This window comes from Coregonus clupeaformis, chromosome 18 (genome assembly GCF_020615455.1).
Source record: "Coregonus clupeaformis isolate EN_2021a chromosome 18, ASM2061545v1, whole genome shotgun sequence".
In the NCBI taxonomy this organism is placed as follows: domain Eukaryota; kingdom Metazoa; phylum Chordata; class Actinopteri; order Salmoniformes; family Salmonidae; genus Coregonus; species Coregonus clupeaformis.
The window spans coordinates 158,990-181,023 of NC_059209.1; the positions used below are offsets into that span (position 1 = coordinate 158,990).

At 40.8% G+C, this 22,034-nt stretch overlaps 1 protein-coding gene across 2 annotated transcripts; it reads left to right on the forward strand.

The window, feature by feature from the left end:
• Positions 1–480: 480 nt before the first annotated feature.
• Positions 481–21,462, forward strand: LOC121533794 (vitellogenin-like). 2 transcript variants are annotated; one of them, XM_041840040.2, is made up of 34 exons: positions 481–557; positions 704–724; positions 830–981; positions 1,070–1,321; positions 1,412–1,573; positions 1,672–1,820; positions 1,907–2,057; positions 2,172–2,329; positions 2,430–2,595; positions 2,673–2,798; positions 2,888–3,106; positions 3,197–3,414; positions 3,502–3,599; positions 3,680–3,804; positions 3,899–4,000; positions 8,033–8,152; positions 8,680–8,866; positions 8,975–9,068; positions 9,179–9,364; positions 9,469–9,613; positions 9,706–9,928; positions 10,051–10,559; positions 10,663–10,707; positions 10,805–10,873; positions 10,976–11,182; positions 11,306–11,448; positions 11,602–11,740; positions 15,236–15,350; positions 15,436–15,619; positions 16,999–17,093; positions 17,214–17,308; positions 20,712–20,877; positions 20,965–21,126; positions 21,231–21,462. In XM_041840040.2, exons 1-34 carry the CDS (start codon positions 518–520, stop codon positions 21,341–21,343), a joined length of 5,136 nt encoding a protein of 1,711 aa, XP_041695974.2. In that variant the 5' UTR covers positions 481–517; the 3' UTR covers positions 21,344–21,462. The 2 variants fall into 2 exon arrangements, with proteins under 2 accessions (XP_041695974.2, XP_041695975.2); XM_041840041.2 differs by having other exon boundaries at positions 10,666–10,707.
• The last annotated feature ends 572 nt before the right edge of the window (positions 21,463–22,034 follow it).

Sequence of the window (22,034 nt, forward strand, 5' to 3'; positions counted from 1 at the left end):
ACTAAATATTACAGTTATGAAAATTGTTCATAGCATAACATCAGAATATTAACATAATCATGTGATACATTTAGATGTGAATTATGCTGTTAATTAAGAGTAAGCAATCTGACAATGTCACTACAGATAACGTCTCCTAAGTTAGTTTTGTAACTAACAATTCAAATAAAATAAGTGAGGACATAAAAATGGGTATTGTCAGGAATATATTAAGATAAAAGTACATGTAATTGGAAAGGAGAGCGACATGTTTTTTTTTGTAGGTTGGACATTGATCTTTTCAACACAGAGAAGCAGATATGAAAGGCCGGGTTAACCTAACCTTATGGGTTTGTGACATCTCTCATCCTGTTCCTCAGTCAGATTGTCTAATTTCTTCAATCTGAGCCAAATAACAAAATAACTACTTGGCAATGCTGTCCATTTGTTAATTATATATTTATGACACAGGCATTATCAGCAAAAGTTTAGCTTTAAAAGGCTGTCTGGGAATGTTTTTCCTCACATCCCACTGACCATGAAAGCAGTTGTCTTTGCGCTGACTCTAGCTCTTGTGGGTGAGTACATTTCAGATTATTTCAGACTTGCTTTTTAGATCATATAATTTTAAAAGAAATGTAATTTTGCCATTCTGATTCATTTGACATAGTTGGAAGTGAATGCAAACTGAATAATGACTTACTTTTTCTTTCCATCTATATAGCGAGTCAACATGTTAACTTTGGTAAATGATGCTACATTACAACATTTTACACATTTTAAGCGCAAGACAGAATTTTTGAAAATAAATGTACACATGACTAACAACTCTCTAAATTCTTGTTTACAGCCCCTGAATTTGAAGCCAGTAAGACCTATGTGTACAAGTATGAGGCACTGCTCCTGGGCGGTCTACCTGAAGAGGGTTTGTCCAGAGCAGGAATAAAAGTAATCAGCAAAGTTCTCATCAGTGCAATTGCCCCAACTATCTACATGCTGAAGGTATAAGGCTACACATCAAGTTCACATACATAACATATCTAAATGCATTGTCCACTACAATGACTAATATATTGATCTCTCCTTGTAGCTCGTGGACCCTGAGATCTTTGAGTACAGTGGTGTTTGGCCCAAAGATCCTTTTGTCCCAGCTTCAAAGCTCACTTCAGCCCTGGCTGCTCAGCTCTTGACTCCAATCAAGTTTGAGTATGCCAATGGTGTTGTGGGTAAGGTATTTGCCCCCACTGGTGTCTCTGAAACAGTGCTAAATATCCATAGAGGTATCTTGAACATCCTTCAGCTCAACATCAAGAAGACACAGAACGTCTATGAGATGCAGGAGGTAAGAGTTGTATCTTTTCATATTCGCATACATATCTTTCCATGATTAATGTCTGATCTTCTCACTCATGCTCTCATTTGTATTACCTAGGCTGGAGCTCAGGGAGTGTGCAAGACCCACTATGTGATCAGTGAAGATGCCAAGACCGGGTACATCCATTTGACCAAGACCAAGGATCTGAATCACTGCCAGGAGAGAATCATAAAAGAGTTTGGTCTGGCTTACACAGAGAACTGTGTTGAGTGCCAGCAGGTAGGAGCCAATGTAACTCATTGTTGGCTTTAGTGGAAATTACTACAGATATTCTAGCCCAATAACAATATCACTAACAATATGTTTTATCTACACAGAAAGGAAAGAACCTAAGGGGAGCTGCCGCCTACAACTACATCATGAAGCCCACTGCCACTGGTGCTATCATCATGGAGGCCACTGTTACTGAGCTCCATCAGTTCTCACCTTTCAATGAGATGAATGGCGCTGCCCAGATGGAAGCAAAGTATGTTCACTGATTTGTAAAATAATGGAATGTTGTATACTGTATACAGCAACAATTCTTAATGAGCTTAAATTGCCTGTTTACAGACAAACCTTTGCTTTCGTTGAGATCAAAAAGACCCCAGTTGAGCCTATCAAAGCAGAATATCTTCACCGTGGATCCATTCAGTATCAGTTCGCCACTGAGATTCTCCAGACACCTATTCAGCTCCTTAGAATCAGCAACGCACATGCTCAGGTACAATGACTACTAGTAGTCCCTTTCTCTGAGTTACATTTTGAGTTACATTTTGAGTAATGCTTTCTCAAATTAAATTCCTGATAATGTTTCAAAAATTGCTTCTGTCATCAGATTGTGGACATTCTGAACCATCTGGTCAAATACAATGTGGCTAAGGTCCATGTCGATGCCCCTCAGAAGTTTATTCAGCTTGTCCAGCTCATGCGTGTGGCCAGCTTTGAAAGTATTCAAGACATCTGGAATCAGTTTAAGGCCAAGCCAGCTTTCAGGTACTTTCAAATAATTTTTTGGAAAAAAATATCACTGAACAAAGACACAGGCACAGGAATGTAATGTGACTGTACTAAAGTGAAACATTCACTTTTTCAGATACTGGATTCTGGATGCTATCCCTGCCATTGGAACTCCAGTTACTTTGAAATTTATCAAGGAGGAGTTAGTGGATGGTCCCATTACCATTGCTGAAGCTGCTCCAGCTCTGGTGGCCGCTGTGCACATGGTGACTGCTGATGTGGAGACCATCAAGCTTTTTGAAGTAGGTTCACCTTATAATTAGGTTTCTTCTTGAATCCTGGTTAAGATGACTGAAAACCATCCTTCCTGCACCACCAGACCCTGGCTTTCAACCACAAGATTCAGGCAAACCCAGTTCTGCGTGAGGTTGCGATGCTTGGTTATGGTACCATGATTTCCAAGTACTGTGCTGCATATCCCACCTGCCATGCTGACCTTTTGAAGGTAAAATATGTTTCCCATAATCACATCACTTCCAGTTATTACTTATTGGATGAGAATTAAACTCTTTATGGGTCTTTCAACCTCCACAGCCCATCCACAATCTTTTTGTTGAGGCTATTGCTAAGAACAACTTTGAGGAAATCGCAATGGCTCTGAAAGTTATGGGTAATGCTGGCCATCCTGCTAGCCTTAAGCCAATCATGAAGCTCCTGCCTGGATTTGGAACAGCTGCTGCTGCACTGCCCCTGATAATTCAGGCTGATGCCATCTTGGCTATGAGGAACATTGCCAAGAAAGAGCCCAGAATGGTGAGCATTGCTCCTCTCTGTCAGTTCACACAACCACATCTTATGACATGTTAACAATCCCACTTACCGTTTTATCTTCGGGTGTTTTAGATCCAGGAAGTTGCTGTGCAGTTGTTCATGGACAAGGCTCTCCACCCAGAGCTCCGTATGATTGCCACCGTTGTGCTTTTCGAAACAAACCTCCCCATGGGTCTGGTAACTACTCTTGCTGATGCAGTGACAAAGGAAGCCAATCTGCAGGTGGCTAGCTTTGTCTACTCTCTCATTAAGGCCATGACCAAGTGCACCGCCCCTGACTTTGCCTCAGTGTAAGAGCACGCTTCAATTTCTCAATACATATCTTCAAGATTTGCATCAGCATTTGAATCTAATTGCATTGTATTTTCCCATTTTAGTGCTGCTGCCTGCAATGTTGCAGTCAAGATCCTCAGCCCCAAATTAGACAGACTGAGCTTCCGTTTCAGCAAAGCCACCCACCTGGACTATTATCATTGTAAGGGTCTCATGAACTGAAATACAATCTCAATGGTTTCTCTCTCATATGTTGGCTTAATGATTGTTTTCTTTCTTCAGCTCCTCTGATGATGGGTGCTGCTGCCAGTGCTTTCTACATCAATGATGCTGCCACCGTTTTGCCCAGAGCTGTTGTGGCTAAAGCCCGCACCTACTTTGCTGGAACAGCTGCTGATGTTCTGGAGGTAAAAATGGTTATTCAAAACTACTTGAATTTATAAAGATTCAGTGGTTCCAAAACCCTCTTTTAACTTTGCAAGCTTAATCTTTGTCTCTCAGATTGGAGTGAGAACTGAGGGAATCCAGGAGGCTCTTATGAAAATCCCCAAGGCTCCTGAAAATCTTGACAGGATCACCAAGATGAAGCGTGCCATTAAGGCTGTAAGTATCAAGGATCACTTAAAGGTCCAATGCAGACGTTTTTATCACAATATCAAATAATTTCTGGGTAACAATTAAGTACATTACTGTGATTGTTGTCAATTAAAATAGTCAAAAATAAACAAAAATAACTTCTTTGCAAAATGCAATTTTTCAAGCATGAATTTTGCTAGGACTGTCAAATAAAATAAAATCATATCAAATTGTATTTGTCACATACACGTGTTTAGCAGATGTTATAGTGGGTGTAGTGAAATGCTTGTGCTTCTAGCATCGACAGTGCAGTAATATCTAACAAGTAATATCTAACAATTTCACAACATATACCTAATACACACAAAACTAGTAAGGAATGGAATTTAAGAAAATATACATAAATGGACAAGCAATGACAGAGCGGCATGGACTAAGATACAGTAGAATATTATAGAATAGAATGCAGTACATACATATGAGATGAGTAGTGCAAGATATGTAAACATTATTAAAGTGACTGTAAACATTATTAAAGTGACTAGTGTTCCATTTCTTGAAGTGGCCAGTGATTTCAATAGGCAGCAGCAGCTTCTAATGTGCTAGTGATGGCTATTTAACAGTCTGATGGCCTTGAGATAGAAGCTGTTTTTCATTCTCTCGGTCCCAGCTTTGATGCACCTGTACTGACCTCACATTCTGGATGATAGCGGGGTGAACAGGCAGTGGCTCGGGTGGTTGATGTCCTTGATGATCTTTTTGGCCTTCCTGTGACATCGGGTGCTGTATGTGTCTTGGAGGGCGGGTAGTTTGCCCCCGATAATGCGTTTGGCAGACCGCACCACCCTCTGGAGAGCCCTGCAGTTGCGGGCGGTGCAGTTGCCGTACCAGGTGGTGATACAGCCCGACAGGATGCTCTCAATTGTGCATCTGTAAAAGTTTGTGAGGGTTTTAGGTGCCAAGCCGAATTTCTTCAGCCTCTTGAGATTGAAGAGGCTCTGTTGCGCCTTCTTCACCACATTGTCTGCGTGGGTGGACAATTTCAGTTTGTCGGTGATGTGTTTGCCAAGGAACTTGAAGCTTTCCACCTTCTCCACCGCGGTCCCGTCGATGTGGATAGGGGGTGCACCCTCTGCTGTTTCCTGAAGTCCACGATCATCTCCTTTGTTTTGTTGACGTTGAGTGAGAGGTTATTTTCCTGGCACCACACTCCCAGAGCCCTCACCTCCTCCCTGTAGGCGGTCTCATCATTGTTGGTAATCAAGCCTACTACTGTTGTGTCGTCTGCAAACTTGATGATTGAGTTGGAGGCATGCTTGGCCACGCAGTCATGGGTGAACAGGGAGTACAGGAGGGGGCTGAGCACGCACCTTTGTGGGGCCCCAGTGTGTTGAGGATCAGCGAAGTGGAGATGTTGTTTCCAACCTTCACCACCTGGGGGCGGCCCATCAGGAAGTCCAGGACCCAGTTGCACAGGGCGGGGTTCAGACCCAGGGCCTCGAGCTTGATGATGAGCTTGGTGTTTAATGGTGAGCTATAGTCAATGAACAGCATTCTTACATAGGTATTCCTCTTGTCCAGATGGGATAGGGCAGTGTGCAGTGTGATGGCTATTGCATCGTCTGTGGATCTATTGGGGCGGTAATCAAATTGAAGTGGGTCTATGGTGACAGGTAAGGTAGAGGTGATATGATCCTTGCCTAGTCTCTCAAAGAACTTCATGATGACAGAGGTGAGTGGTACAGGGCGATAGTCATTTAGTTCAGTTACCTTTGCTTTCTTGGGTACAGGAACAATGGTGGCCATCTTGAAGCATGTGGGAACAGCAGACTGGGAAAGGGAGAGATTGAATATGTCCATTATCACACCAGCCAGCTGGTCTGTGCATGCTCTGAGGATGCGGCTAGGGATGCTGTCTGGCCCGGCAGCCTTGCGGGGGTTAACATGCTTAAATGTCTTAATCATGTCGGCAACGGAGAAGGAGAGGCCACAGTCCTTGGTAGTGTTATCCTCAAAGCGGTTGAAAAAGGTGTTTAGCTTGTCTGGAAACGAGACGTCGGTGTCGGCGACGTGGCTGGTTTTCCTTTTGTAGTCCGTGATTGTCTGTAGACCCTGCCACATACGTCTCGTGTCTGAGCCGTTGAATTGCGACTCCACTTTGTTTCTATACTGATGTTTTGCCAGTTTAGTTGCCTTGCGGAGTGAGTAGCTACACTGTTTGTATTCTGCCATATTCCCAATCACCTTGCCATGGTTGAATGTGGTGGTTTGCACTTTCAGATTGGCGCGAATGCTGCCATCTATCCACGGTTTCTGGTTAGGGTAGGTTTTAATAGTCACAGTGGACACAAAATCACCTATACACTTCCTGATAAACTCAGTCACCGTTTCAGAGTATTTGTCAAAATTATTTTCGATGGCCAGCCGGAACATATCCCAGTCCGCGTGATCAAAACAACTTGAAGCGTGGATTCCGATTGGTCAGACCAGCGTTGAATAGTCCTTAGCACGGGTATTTCCTGTTTGAGTTTCTGCCTATAGGAAGGGAGGAGCAAAATGGAGTCGTGGTCAGTTTTGCCGAAAGGAGGGCGGGGGGGGCCTTATAACCATCCCGGAAGTTCGAATAGCAATAGTCGAGGATTTTGGCAGTGCGAGTACAACAGTCGATATGTTGATATAACTTCAGCAGCCTAGTCCTCAAATTTGCTTTGTTAAAATCCCCGGCTACAACAAATGCAGCCTCAGGATATGTGGTTTCCAGTTTGCATAAAGTCCAGTGAAGTTCTTTGAGGGCCGTCGTGGTATCGGCTTGAGGGGGGATATACACGGCCGTGACTATAACCGAAGAAAATGATCTTGCGAGATAATATGGTCGGCATTTGATTGTGAGATATTCTAGGTCGGGTGAACAAAAGGACTCGAGTTCCTGTATGTTACTACAATTACACCATGAGTCGTTAATCATGAAACACACACCTCCACCCTTCTGCTTCCCAGAGAGATATTTATTCCTGTCTGCGCGATGAACTGAGAACCCCTCTGGCTGGACCGATTTTGACAGAATATCCCAAGAGAGCCATGTTTCCGTGAAACAAAGTATGTTGCAGGCCTTGATGTCTCTCTGGAAAGAAATCCTTGCCTTCGTTGATCTTGTTAACCAAAGACTGAACATTAGCGAGTAGTATACTTGGAAGCGGTGGGTGGTGTGCGCGCCTCCTAAGTCGAACCAGCAGGCCGCTCCGAGTGCCTCTCCTCTGCCGGTGATGTTTTGGGTCAGCCACTGGAATCAGTTCAGTTGTCCCTGGGGAGAGCAAACAAAGGATCTGCTTCGGGAAAGTCGTATTCCTGGTCGTAATGCTGGTGTGTTACCGCCGCTCTGATATCCAATAGTTTTCCCCGGCTGTATATAATGATACAAAACACTTTCTGAGCTAATAATGTACAAAATAATACATAAAAAACAAAAATACTGCAAAGTTTCCTAAGAGCTAGTCATCTTCGTTGGCGCCAGGTAGTGGTCTGAAAGAGGAGCCTAATTCGAGCATTCTAGCTGTTATTGGGAGAGAGCGAACTCTCTTTGTTTTTGGTTTATTAACACAGGAAAATCGTGTTTTTGACTGCACTGCCCCTTTAATCTCACAAATGTATCTCTAAATAATAAATTATTGATTATATCAATGTCATGTTGTGTTGCTACCATGCTATGTTGTCATGTGTTGTGTTGCTACCATGCTATGTTGTCATGTGTTATTGCCAGGCTATGTTGTCCTAGGTCTCTCTTTATGTAGTGTTGTGGTGTCTCTCTTCTCGTGATGTGTGTTTTGTCCTATTTTTTATTTATTTTTTTAATCGCAGCCCCCGTGCCCGCAGGAGGCCTTTTGCCTTTTGGTAGGCCGTCATTGTAAATAAGAATGTGTTCTTAACTGACTTGCTTAGTTAAATAAAGGTTAAATAAAATCAAATAATATTATATATTAGGTTTTCATTATTATATTATTATGTTTTTTAAATGAAGTTTGAATTTGATCAGTCAGGTTTGCTCTACTAATCTATCCACAGCTGTCTGACTGGAGGTCCTTGCCTTCAAGCGAGCCTTTGGCTTCCGTATACGTGAAGTTCTTTGGACAGGAAATTGCCTTCGCCAACATCGACAAGGCCATCATCGAACAGGCAATTAATGTATGTTGTATACTCCTTTATCGTCAGGTTAGCTGGAAATTCTGAAAGATCCAATGTAGCTGTTTTTATCTCAATATCAAGTCATTTCTGGGTAACAATTAAGTGCCTTACTGTGATTGTTTTCAAAAAGCAATTTCTCAAGCAAAAATGTAGCTAGGACTGTCTGATTGGGGAGGGGAAAACGTAAAACTAGCTGTTATTGACAGAGAGGTTTGGAACTCTTTCTTATTGGTCTATAAACTAATTAACCGTCTGGTGATGTCATCAGGCAGACCAAAACTCCATTCCACCAAAACAGGTTTAAATTTCAGTAGGTCTTTTCAAACAGCTCTTACACTAAAAGTGCATTATCATAATTTTAAAAATTTCACAGTATTATTCCAACCTCACAGTGTGGAAATATATATTAAACACAGGAAAATCATGTTTTGACTGCACTGGGCCTTTAAACCTCTTCCACAGTTGACTTTCACAGTTGTCTTATGTCATCAAAGCTAGGTAGCTGACCAATGTTTGTTTCTCTACAGCTTGCAACTGGACCTGCTGTTCAGGCAGAGGCAGAGAATGCCGTGAGAGCACTGCTGTCTGGAGTTGCTTTCCAGTATGCTAAGCCTTTGCTGGCTGCCGAAGTGCGTCACATATTTCCCACTGCTGTTGGTGTGCCCATGGAGCTCAGCTTCTACACTGCTGCTGTTGCCATTGCAACTGTCAATGGTAAGTTCACAAGAACAAGAATGTAATACAGCAGTAATGCTGTTGTAGTTTTAATTACTCTTGGGTTTCAGTCTCATTGGCTGTATTTCTTCATTCCCATTTTCACAGTCAAAGCCACCATGTCTCCACCTCTTCCTGAAACCTTCCATGTTGCACAGTTCATGAAGACAGACATTCAGCTGCAGGCCGAGTTCACAGCAAGGTACATACTTATAAGCTCATGTTCACACCAAGGGAAATTAATCACATCATTTTTACTGATGAAAGAAGCTTACTGTTGTTTTAGAAATTAACTGTCTCTTCTTCTTTCAGCATTGCAATGCATACATTTGCAGTGATGGGAGTGAACACTGCCTTCATCCAGGCTGCTCTTATGGCAAGAGCTGAAGTCCACACAATTGTCCCTGCCAGATTCACAGCAAAACTTGACATTGTCAAGGGCAACTTCAAGATTGAGGCTTTGCCTGTTCAGATCATTAATCACATTGCATCTGTACAGTATGTAGCTTTTTCTAGAAGAGGCAGTACAATTATTTTACTAGCATTACATATTTTATGGTTCAATTGAAGGAGCATGTTTATATTGTCTCCCACTGCTACAGTGTTGAGACCCTTGCGTTGGCAAGAAACGTGGAAGACCTTGCAGCTGCAAAATTCACACCAATGATTCCTGCGGCCAAATCTGTAGCACAGCTGTCAAAGGAGATATTCACATCTAAGATTGCATCCTCCATGATTGGTAGTTTGGTAAGATGAATATGATATTTTGACTTTTCAGCAGACATTTCTTCTTGTACTTATGACCTCTAATCTCTTTTATGTTTTGTCATTTTTTTCAGTCAAGGTCAACTGAACTCATTTACAATGATATGCCTTCCAACTTCTTACCCAAGAAGTTGAGAGCTATTGAAGCCCAAGCGGAGAAGAAAATGTGTGCTAAATCTAAGTTCTTCGGAATCAAGGCATGCGCTGAGATTGAATCTCAGAACGCAGCCTTCATCAGAAACTCTCCTCTCTATGCATTGATTGGGAAACACTCAGTCCTTGTTGATGTGTCACCAGGCAAGATACAGTATATTTATGATTTACATCCAATACACAACTATCAATACAACAAGATATAATAGTAATAATAATAAATTATTATCTTAAAAGTAATTGTATCTATTTCTCTTTGTGGGCAGCTTCTGGTCCAGTCATTGAGAAAGTGGAGATTGAAGTACAAGTTGGACCTAAGGCCGCAGAAAAGATCATCAAAGTCATCACCATGACCGAAGAGGAGGAAGCTCCAGACGGAAAAACAGTCCTGTTAAAGCTCAAGAAAATCCTGGTACCTGGTCTGAAGAACAGCACCAGATCTTCCTCCAACTCCAGCAACTCTCGCTCTAGCAGTTCTCGCTCTAGCCTTCGTTCTAAATCCTCCTCTTCCTCCAAATCCTCTTCTTCCTCCAAATCCTCCTCCTCTTCTTCTTCTCGTGCCAAGAGCAAGATCATCGATGTGAATGCGGCCCCAATCAGCAAAAGGTCTAAGAAAATCCGTAGCAGCCGCAAGAGCAGCAGCAGCAGTAAAAGCAGAAGCAGCAAACTGAGCTCCAGCAAATCAGTTAGCAGCCGCTCTTCCAGCTCCTCTAAGTCCATCTCCTCCAGGTCCAGCTCTTCCAGCTCTCGCTCTTCCAGCTCCCGCATCTCAAGGGTGAGGCAGAACTTTCAAGACAATATTTTATTGAAATACAGTCAACTGAAAGAGAAAAGCAGTTACCTAAACTACTCTATTTTGACTGCTCTTTCTATTACAGCAGGAAGTCTATGACATGAAGTTTGCCAAGAACCATATTCACCAGGTAATGTTTATGTAGTGCATATACTGTACAATATGTGCAGCTATTAGTGATGCTTGGTTATATTAAACCTGAGTTGGTATGCTTATTTTGCATTCAGCATCCAATCTCTAAGGCAAGAGCCTCCAGCATAAGCAGCGCCTCCAGCTTTGAGGCCATCTACAAACAGGTGAAACTTTAATATCACAACTAAGGCCGGGTATAATTAATCTCTGTTGGTGTCAATGGGAGAGAATACAAGGATTCATTAACTTTAACACTGTATTTTCAGGCCAAATACCTTGGTAATGCTGTTGCCCCAGCAGTGACCATCCTCATCCGTGCAGTGAGAGCTGACAATGAACTGCAGGGATACCAGATTGCTGCTTATTTGGACAAAGCTAATTCCAGGTTGCAAATCATCCTGGCTAACCTTGCTCCCAAGGACAACTGGAGAATTTGTGCTGACGGTGTTCTTCTAAGCAACCACAAAGTTATGGTAAGACTAAAGGCCATGTCTCCAATGCCACTGTACTGTAATGTCGCAGTACACCAGTTTGTACTGCTTGAGGTCATAACCAACATGATGAAAGAAACAAACTTAAGTTTGTTTTTGTCTCAGGCTAAGTTTGCCTGGGGAGTAGAATGCAAGGAATTTGAGACTGAGATCACAGCAGAGACCGGTCTTGTGGGACCAGACCCTGCATTCCGAGTGAAGCTGACATGGGACAAACTTCCCAGCGGACTGAAGCGCTATGCAAAGAAGTACAGTAACTAACTTCACTATGAAGACTCATTTCTAGGCTTTACATTGTGCTAGTATTTACTAAACTGTATGAAATAGTGTTACATTTCCTATTTATATAAGTCAATACAATAAATAAAAATGCATTTGAAATGTTTTGCTTCACAATTCAGGTTGGCTGAGTACCTCCCTAGTGCTGCTCTCTATGCAGGACTGAGCCAGGCAAGAGCCAAGAACAGTGTTAAGCAAATCAAATTGAATGTGGCTGTTGCTTCCGAGAGAACCCTGAATGTCATTCTGAAAACACCAAAGGTGAGTAGTCTTAGGCCTACTTCTTTTTTTTTACTGGTTTACTCTTTTCCCTTCACTCTCTGATTATTTAAATTAGCAATGCGCATGCCCCGCCCACCTGAGGATCTGCCTTTTTCAGCCATCTATATCCTGTGTTTGAGGGGTGCAAAATCTACTTGTCACTTAAATCTCACTGGATTGATTGCTTTTATTTTACTCCTGTGACTCTTTTATACTAGTTTTTTCCTGTTAACATTACGACCGCTGAAATGTTTGTAATGACCTGTCAAACACACCCCAGTACTGGTTGAAATGCTCAATGGAATACATTGGCTTTCCGTTGCATTTATAAGAACGCTAAAGCTTCATCAGGGATTTAATCTCAACACTTACATCACAAGAAATAAAAAAAACATCAATTTATTTTGATGTGTGTTCATTTTTTGTGGAATTGAAAAAACAAATAATTTAATACATACACCTTCTACAGACTAAGCCCTGTCTAAGCTGGGGGAGGGGGGTCTACTAAGCTATATGGAATTGTTTTAGGCCTCCCGAGTTAAATTACGAGCCTAGTTGGTTTAGCCACAGAAAAGACAGCAACCTTCCCGCTAGCCATGATTGGCTGAGATAATGAGTGGCCTGGATATGCCAAGAGATTGTGTTTTGAAATCAGTAGAATTAGAGTATGATAGCTAAGGAGATGGAGAAAACACCTGTGTCCGGATTACATCTTCCATCTAAGGGCAACCATGGCATCCGTGACAGAGAGGGAGAAGCGTCCATCTATGTATACGGGTAAAATAGTCTAGCTAGCTACATTTTCAGATATTACACATTTCAAATTTTGTCAGAAAGTCGTTTTCATTTCAAGTTAAAGTTGACTGTTAGCTCGCTAGCTAACGTTACGTGTATGACCTGTGTAGTAATAATATTCATATTTCAGAACCATTTGCTTTGCTAGTTATAGCCTAATGTTAGCTAGCTAACATTGAACCTGGTTGGTTAGCTACCTGCAGATTAATGCAGGGTAGTAACATCATGAGTTGGGATTATGGTTAATTGTTTTAACAAAAGACTACACTATGCAAGTAACCATTTCAATAGAATGTTAATGATGTCAATGCGACAACTGTTGATAGACGTAGTTGGTAAATTCCCTCTGGCTATCTACTCCGATTTCAGAGCACTCTCATCTGAGTGTGCCAGAGCGAAGAATAACTGACAAATTTACGAACGCTCAACACCCGTTGAATATGTTGAATACGTTGGCAAAAAAGCGTAATTCAATTGTTGCCAGCAGCACAGTTGCAGTCACCAATGCTCTGGATAACATAAAAACAGCCTAACCAGCTCTGCTAGGGCGAGTAAAATGGTCAGAGTGAGCTGTTCATTTGTGTCTGGAAGTAGCTAGCAAGCTAGCCAACGTTAGCCAGTTAGCTTGGGTACTTGACTGCTGTTGTTAGGACAGAACGCTCGGATCAACCCTACTCCTCGGCCAGTGCGTCCAGTGTGCGCTCTGAACACTCCGAGAGCGAAACGCTCTGAATTTACGAACTGACAATCTGACAACACTCTGAGTTTACGGGCGGGGCTATAGCTTAAGAGGGTGTAAACAATGCTGAATGGGTGTAGACAAAGAGCTCTCCAGTGGGAGTACCAAAACATCTGCTAAATGGCATATTATTATTATTATTACAATCAAAGGCCATTTTCTCAAAAGTGAGGTTACAAGTTGACCAACTTTCAAAGTAGAATTACTTTCCCATTGTTCCTCAACTGTAGTGTATGATATACAATTTTCTTGCTCTGAGTCTCTACTTTTATCCACTTGGGCTCCCGAGTGGCGCAGCGGTCTAAGGCACTGCATCTCAGTGCTTGAGGCGTCACTACAGACCCCCTGGTTTGATTCCAGGCTGTATCACAACCGGCCGTGACTGGGAGTCCCACAGGGTGGCGCACAATTGGCCCAGCGTCATCCGGGTTTGGCCGGTGTAGGCCGCCATTGTAAATAAGAATGTGTTCTTAACTGACTTGCCTAGTTAAATAAAGGTAAAAATAAAAAATAAAAATAAATTATCCAATGTAAAAAATACAATTTCACATTTTGCTACATAAGACCAAATGGAGCTGGTCGGTCACAATTGGATATCACGAAAAAGGGGTAAAAATAAATAAATAAACAAAATGTTTTAAGAAAGTCATACCAAGGATTATTTAGCTATTTGATTTTGAATTTTAAGACCCCTTGAAGTATAAATATATATATATATATATATATATATATATATATATATATATATATATATGACTACATTTTTATTTGGCCTTACTTCTATTAGCCCATACAAACACATTGAGTAACAGATTCACTACATGGAACAACAGATAATCCCCCCTAAAAATCTAAAGGAAGTTTCCCTCATTAAAATGCAAATCAATTTATAACATTTTTTACATGCGTTTTTCTGGATTTGTTTGTTGTTATTCTGTCTCTCACTGTTCAAATAAACCTACCATTAAAATTATAGACTGATCATTTCTTTGTCAGTGGGCAAACGTACAAAATCAGCAGGGGATCAAATACTTTTTTCCCTCACTGTATACCATTCATTTTTTCAACCGTTACCGGGGGACCTTCAGACGAGTCTTGTGAGGCCTGTGGGCGTCCTAGAGCAAAACTGACATGTACGTGTTCGTGAGTGTCTCACCTTTCCACAGAAGGGTCATATTAGTGTGTAGCCCAAACTGTTCAGACGCTAAAGAAGTTGGCAGATCGGCTGTACCGACTTCAGACAAGTCCCAAGACGCTTGTGGGGGTTGTAGAGCAAAACTCTAGCTTTGTCACCTTTCACTGCAGATGCGGAAGTGCGACATCGGCAGATGCAGTGGATTGAGACGCATCCCAAAAAAAATAGATATCTCTAGCTTAAACTGACAGATTTTATTTTTTTATATTAATACAGTTGAAATGTTAACAATTTAGATGCGTTGAAATGAAAGCATCTTCCTAAAATGAACACTAGTGATATTATGTCTGATCTCGCAAACAAGGTAAAATATGTTTAGATACAGTAGGTGTAATCTAGAGCCAAGGTTGTTGATATTTAATCCAAGGGTATCCTGCTATTGACACTTGTTGAATTATGCAAAAGAACGTGACAACAGTAATTAATGAGGCAGTCTAGACAGAGCAGGTGAGTTCTGGTAGGGTAGACAGAGAGAGTGTTTGGTAGTTGCAACCCTGCTTTTTTAAATATATAAAAAAATATCTGATAAAATAAGAAAATGTATATATGAGTGAAATTTTACAAAAAATTGAATAACTGAATTCCCACCAAAATCCCATTATTTGTCCATGCCAGTAAAATGTTTGATGTGCTATAATTCAGTCAATATCTGATGGATTTTAAAAATTCTAAAAGTTTGGCGCATCTTCATCCATTTATAAAAAATGTTTTTAGAACCTTTTAACAATTTTGATGACCATTGCTATTTAAATCTAAATTATTACAGAGGACAGTGTACAAACAGGCCTTGGCTCTCCCCATTGCTCTGCCCATTGGAGCTACTGCTAAAGAGCTGAATGTCGCTGACCAGATCTACTACATGTTTTCCAAAGCCAGCGCAGGTGAGAAGAGACAACGCTAACTTACTAATTTTACTTGAAGCTGTGTAATGAATGGGGTTATGATTAATATTTTTCTTGACTCTAGTTGAATGCAGCATGGTCAGAGATACACTGACCACATTCAACAACAAGAGATACAAAAACGAGATGCCCCTCTCCTGCTACCAAGTTTTGGCTCAGGATTGCACCTCAGAGCTCAAATTCATGGTTCTGCTGAAGAAGGATAACCTCTATGAACAAAACCATATCAATGTGAAAATCTCTGACATGTGAGTACATCAAAGATATGCTTTTTGTATACAATTGTAAAAAAAAAAAAAAATACTGTGGAAGATCATCCAATGCAATAAAAATAGGTGCTCTGTGCTAGAGTCCTGTATCAGGTCGAATACCCACAGTTCCCCGCACTTGACCCTAAAAAAAATCTGCTGGCTGGTGGATTGAAAACATTATTTCAACCCGCGGCTCGGCTCGCGGTTCAGAACAATTATATTGCGGGTCGATATATTTTTTTACAAACCCAGGAGCTTGTTGTGTTGAATTGTGTTGAGAATTCCACTAAGCTATGTGAGCGGTGAGGCAGACATAGCCTAGGCTACCAGTCATGCAGCGAGAGAGTGGAGCAGGGACCTGTCCATATTATTAGTAGGCCTATTTATGTGATGCTGAAACATTTCATTTGTCCACGTGCAGAGCTTATGTTCCCTTCCGCCAAGCGACAATACATTGGCAAGTTTATCCTCCATGACTCCTAGCTCACGCGACAATGGCTAATGTAACAGGGGAAATAAAATGAAAGGTTAGGATGGTGAAATACACCATCGTGGAAACAGGTGCTGCGAGAGTGAAATCCCCGGTTTGGAAGGATTTTGGAGTCATTGTGGATAAGGAAGACATCAACCAGGTAGATGTATACACAGCCTGCCAAAGTGCAAGCACGTATTGTTTACGATAATTCAGTTAATTATCAGTTAATTATTACATTAATTCAGGCTTTCTTTCATTTAGACCATACACAGGCCATATAACGTTTAAACCTGCGAGGCTGGTAAAAGTTTGAGTAGCTAATAGCCTACTAAATAAATGTAGGCTATTTTTGCAGCCTATAGCCTATTTGATTCTGGGAATTGTTTAAGTTTCAATTAAACTATTTGATTATCTAAACAATATTGAACGTAAAGGTACTGTTTTGTTATGTCGGCTATAGGCTTTCATTAGGTAAGAAGAAGGCTAATTAGAAGGCTTAATTAATCATTCTAAATCCATGCCATGGTTTCCTTTTATCCAAATGTTGAACAGACATACTGACAAATAAATTGATGTTATTTGGCGGGTCACGAATCGGCTTTTGGAATAATTCTATGCTGCAGAGAAAAAATCTGTCCTGATGTTGGATATCGGGTGGGGCTCGGAATTTATGTGGCCGGCGCGGGGCCGGTGCGGCTCTCAAAAACTGACCCGTGCAGGACTTTACTCTGTGCCTTGGAGCATAAAAAAATGCTAAGCCATAGGAATACATTTTGAAAGGCCTTCTCATCTTTGGCAGACAGTTGCACTGTAGTTTTCTGAGCTCCATTTGGAATTGCATTCCCTTTTTAGGATTATTACAATTGACAATGTTTTAAATCATGTATTTGACCTCTTCCAGTGATATTGACCTGTACCCCAAGGACAATGATGTATTGGTGAAGGTCAATGGAATGGAAGTTCCCATCAACAACCTCACATACCAGCATCCCAGAGGTTTCTCATTCTGCCTTATAAAATCAAAACCATCTATTTTCACATGAAATTATGCAGTGTGTTGAGTTTTTCAATGAATTTCACAAAAACTCAAAACGATTGTCCTCTTCTTGCTTGTAGGTGCCATCCAGATCAGACGGAAAGCTCAGGGCCTGTCTCTCTACGCCCCTAGCCATGGTCTCCAGGAGGTTTACTTTGATAAGAATACATGGAAGGTGAGTAAAAGTTTAAAATCATGTGTTCTTCCACTGGACCAAAAATCTAAGTTAAAGAATAGACTAAATCAAATCAAACTTTAAATACACATTAACCCTTTGACGCGTACGATCACATATTTGTAATCATTGTTGACTGGTCCCTGCAGCGTTCCATCACAAATATGTGATTGGAACAGTAGCAACAGAACATACACTACCGGTCAAAAGTTTTAGAACACCTACTCATTCAAGAGTTTTTCTTTATTTTTACTATTTTCTACATTGTAGAAAAATAGTGAAGACATCAAAACTATGAAATAACACATATGGAATCATGTAGTAAACAAAAAAGTGTTATGCAAATCAAAATATATTTTATATTTGAGATTCTTCAAATAGCCACCCTTTGCCTTGATGACAGCTTTGCACACTCTTGGCATTCTCTCAACCAGCTTCATGAGGTAGTCACCTGGAATGCATTTAAATTAACAGGTGTGCCTTCTTAAAAGTTAATATGTGGAATTGATTTCCTTCTTAATGCCTTTGAGCCTATCAATTGTGTTGTGACAAGGTAGGGGGGGGATTACAGATGATAGCCCTATTTGGTAAAATACCAAGTCCATATTAACAGCTCAAATAAGCAAAGAGAAATGACAGTCCATCATTGCTTTAAGACATGAATGTCAGTCAATACGGAACATTTCAAGAAACTCATTCCATAAACCAGTCTAAATAACAGGTTGCGCTGACAAAAAACCCAACATAAGTTAGCGACCTAACAGCTAGATCTCTGGTGAGCACTTGGGAGAAATGTAATATTGTTTAGAAAAGAGATGCGTGTCAGCTAAGCTAACAGCAGCTACATTCTTTATGAAGGCAGCCATGTTTGTTTATGTTTGACAAGTAAAAACTCCCTACTCCCAGAATGCCATTCACTATAAGATGCACATAAACAAAGTCAAAGATGGCTGCGCCCATTGCCTGAAAAATATTAACTTAGTTTGTCCACTTTTCAGCATATTACAAATCTTCTATGTACTTGTTACAGTGTATACAAGAGCCGGAGCACATGACTTGACACGTCGTTTACCGTTTTTGACAAATCACAAAGCAAATAAAATGTTATCACCTCACAGATCATCACCCCCAAATACAAGCCTACTGCCTAGCCTAACTGTAGCACGAAAGCTAAACAGGGATGAAACCATTTAGGGGGGTTTGAGGCGGGGTTCATTTATTATTATTTTTTAAGTCCATGGGAGGTAGAAATTGGGGAAGGTATCATGGGGGATATGATGCAGGAAATATTACTATGATTGGTGATTTATCAATAAATGGGGGTCAAACACAGGAGAAGTTCATACGCTAAATAAAAATAAAACCCCTGGAAAGGGGAGTCTGAGCTGGCAACCCTGAGGTACCATAGTTACAATCTGATGCTGCGTTCAAAACAACTGGGAACTGGGAAATCTCTGAATTCCACTTCAGTGCGTTCAAGACAACTGGGAACTCTGAAAGAACAAGCTCCGATTGGGGGAAATCGTTTTGAACGGTCATCCTACTCGGAATTCCAACTCGGGAACTCGGGCCTCTTTCTAGAGCTCCGACCTTCCGACCTGAATGTCATTGACGTCATGATTTGACCTCGTATCTTTCCGAGTTCCCAGTTGTCTTGAAAGCGCCATAAGTCAGTCGAATGAACTATCCCTTGTTATAACATCTTTGGTCTGACAGACGCTTATGTGACAACCAGAATGCATTGTATGATGTCAACAAACATGGCACCACACATAGCTGGAAAATAGCTTAGCATTAGCTCATCATAATCAGTACAACCTTCAAAAAAGTATTTTACACACGTCATATGTGTCCATTACAATCGGAATGCATGATTTGTCACCAGTACTTGAAAACGTGAATAAAACAGTAAATACATTATGCTCCATACATATATACAGTAGAAACGACAACACGATATACTGAAAATAATACTTTGATAGGAACGCACACATGTCCAAAGTTATTATTTGTAAGGTAAACAACAATGAAGGCAATGCGAGCGCCAGCCTGAAAATGTGCCAGGGGGAAAAAGTTAGTGCAAGGCCTGTTCTGACTACAGATGCGCAATGTCTTCATACTTGATCTAGGGAAACATCTGGGGAAGTGCTTGGGCTCTCGTTGAAGAGAAAAGTTTGTCCGGCTCAGTAAAGCCTCAAACATAAATTGTCCACAACAGTGAAATTGACTACTTCTTATGTGAATTAATGAGGAGGTGGAACACACCTAAAAAAAACTTGTTAGAAAATAATTTGAACTTGACAAGTTGAAACTTAGCCTATAGATAATTAGCAGGTTTTAGGGCAACGCGGGTTAGCTGTCCTGCTGCGGAACAATCACATTTTGGAACAGTGAGTGCATTCTGACATAACGCGCATAAATAAACTCACGCTGGGGTGACCGTTAGAGATATTTGGAACTCACACGTGAAAAGGTTAAATAAAGTTTGATTTGATTTAGTCCTATTCTTTAACTTTGAGTTTTGGTTGAGATGGAGACATGAATCCAACATATCAATTATTAATTTGTAGACAAACTGGAATTAAAGCCAGACTAAGTGAGTGGCACAGATGGAACTATCCAAGCAGGAGATACATCTCCTTCAAATGTGGAAATTTGGTTGTGTTGACAACCAAACACAATTCAATATCAGCGTTTGAAAACTCTAGGCCTATTGCATTGTCTATTTTTAGTTGATTTTTGGGTGGAATTGAAACAATACCTGTTGATGACTATAAATGCTATATAGGCCTAAATAGCATCATTGATAATATATGAGTGATAAACTGTGGTCACATTTCATTTGTTCTGTTAAACCTACCCTTTGGAATAACTTTGATAGCAACAGTGAATCTATTTACTGGTAGTTTTAAATGGAGATCTCTCAAAAAATTATTCTGACGATAGAACATTGGTAATAGTCAGTGACAAATATCCTAGCTAAGCAGGGCTGGGCTTAAAACCCTGGATGGGAGACCAAAGGTAGCTGTAGATAGATCAATTCTCCAGTAGGAGGTGCTGCCCAGCCTATTTTTTTTCTTGTGATAGTGGATATAACGTTGAAGATCTGACGTTGTTTTAAAGGTTCAAATTCAACATATGTTATAATACAAGGTTTGTCTATACTGAAATGTGATTACCATGATGACATAATCCTGTGGTTGAAATTTCACCCTCAAAACAACAGATCACGTTGATGACCTTTTTCAAATCCAGTGTGTTTTCCACGTAGATTCCACGTCACAATATGTTGACAAATTACGTTGATTCAACGAGTGTGTGCCCAGTGGGAAGTGTATTATAAAGGAGGGCCAAGACATGAAATAGAGCCTGGCTAATTCCCTGTTTGATCCTTGGCACTCAGGTTCAAGTTGTGGACTGGATGAAGGGACAGACCTGTGGAATCTGTGGAAAGGCTGATGGAGAAGTCAGACAGGAATACCGTACACCCAGTGGACGCCTGACCAAGAGCCCAGTCAGCTTCGCCCATTCCTGGGTGCTTCCTTCTGAGAGTTGCCGTGACAAATCTGGTAAATCTTAGCCTACTGCCTATGCTGCATCACTTTAACAAATGTCAGTTAATTTAGTTAACATATTACTGTACCCATCTATCCCAGAATGTCGCATGAAGCTCGAGTCTGTGAAGCTGGAGAAGCAGGTGATTGTTGATGGCAAGGAGTCCAAATGCTACTCTGTTGAACCTGTGCTGCGCTGTCTGCCTGGCTGCCTCCCAGTGAGGACCACCCCTGTCACCATCGGTTTCCACTGCCTCCCCACCGGTGAGTCTACGAAACTGTTTTACTGAAGATACCAAACTGTATCTTATGTAGTCAATGAATACTCATCTGCAGATCCTAATTCCTTATTTTCTTTCCTATTCCAGATTACAACATGAATGGCTCCGAAGGTCTGAGGAACATCTATGATAAGAGTGTGGACCTAAGGGAGACTGCAGAAGCCCATGTGGTTTGTCGCTGCACTGAGCAGTGTGCTTAGTCTCATTGGCATCTTTGCCACAAACAAAGTTCTCTTTTTTTATTTTATTTTTTACAATATTCTGAATGACTGTTCCTAATGTAATTGTGAATACATTTCAAGCAGCATTCCAAAAATCATTTTTTTCTGAAAATAATTTTTAAAATGTCAGAAAGTATTCACACCCCTTTACTTTTCCCTAATTTTGTTGTGTTATAGCCTGAATTTAAAATTGATTAAATTTAGATTTTGTGTCACTGATCTACACACAATTCCCCATAATGTCAAAGTGGAATTTTGTTTATAAAACATTTTGCATTGTATTTTTGTTTTTTAAGCTGAAATGTCTTGAGTCAATAAGTATTCAACCCCTTTGTTACGACAAGCCTAAATAAATTCAGGAGTAAAAATGTGCTTAACAAATCGCACAATAAGATGCATGGACTCATTCAATAACAGTGGTTAACATGATTTTTTAATAACTACCCCATCTCTGTACCCCACACATACAATTATCTGTAAGGTCCCACAATCAAGTATTGAATTTTAAAGCACAGATACAACAACAAAGACCAGGGAGGTTTTTCAATGCCTCGCACGAAGGGCAGACGCTGAAATATCCCTCTGAGCATAGTGAAGTTATTAATTAGGCTTTGGATGGTGTAGCAATACACCCAGTCACTACAAAGATACAGGCATCCTTCGTAATTCA

Coding starts and splice junctions, on each gene's coding strand:
- LOC121533794 (XM_041840040.2), top strand. CDS start 518: ATGAAAGCAGTTGTCTTTGCGCTGACTCTAGCTCTTGTGG. Junction 2,058..2,171: donor TCAGCAACGCACATGCTCAG/GTACAATGACTA, acceptor TTCTGTCATCAG/ATTGTGGACATTCTGAACCA. Junction 8,867..8,974: donor TGCCATTGCAACTGTCAATG/GTAAGTTCACAA, acceptor CCATTTTCACAG/TCAAAGCCACCATGTCTCCA.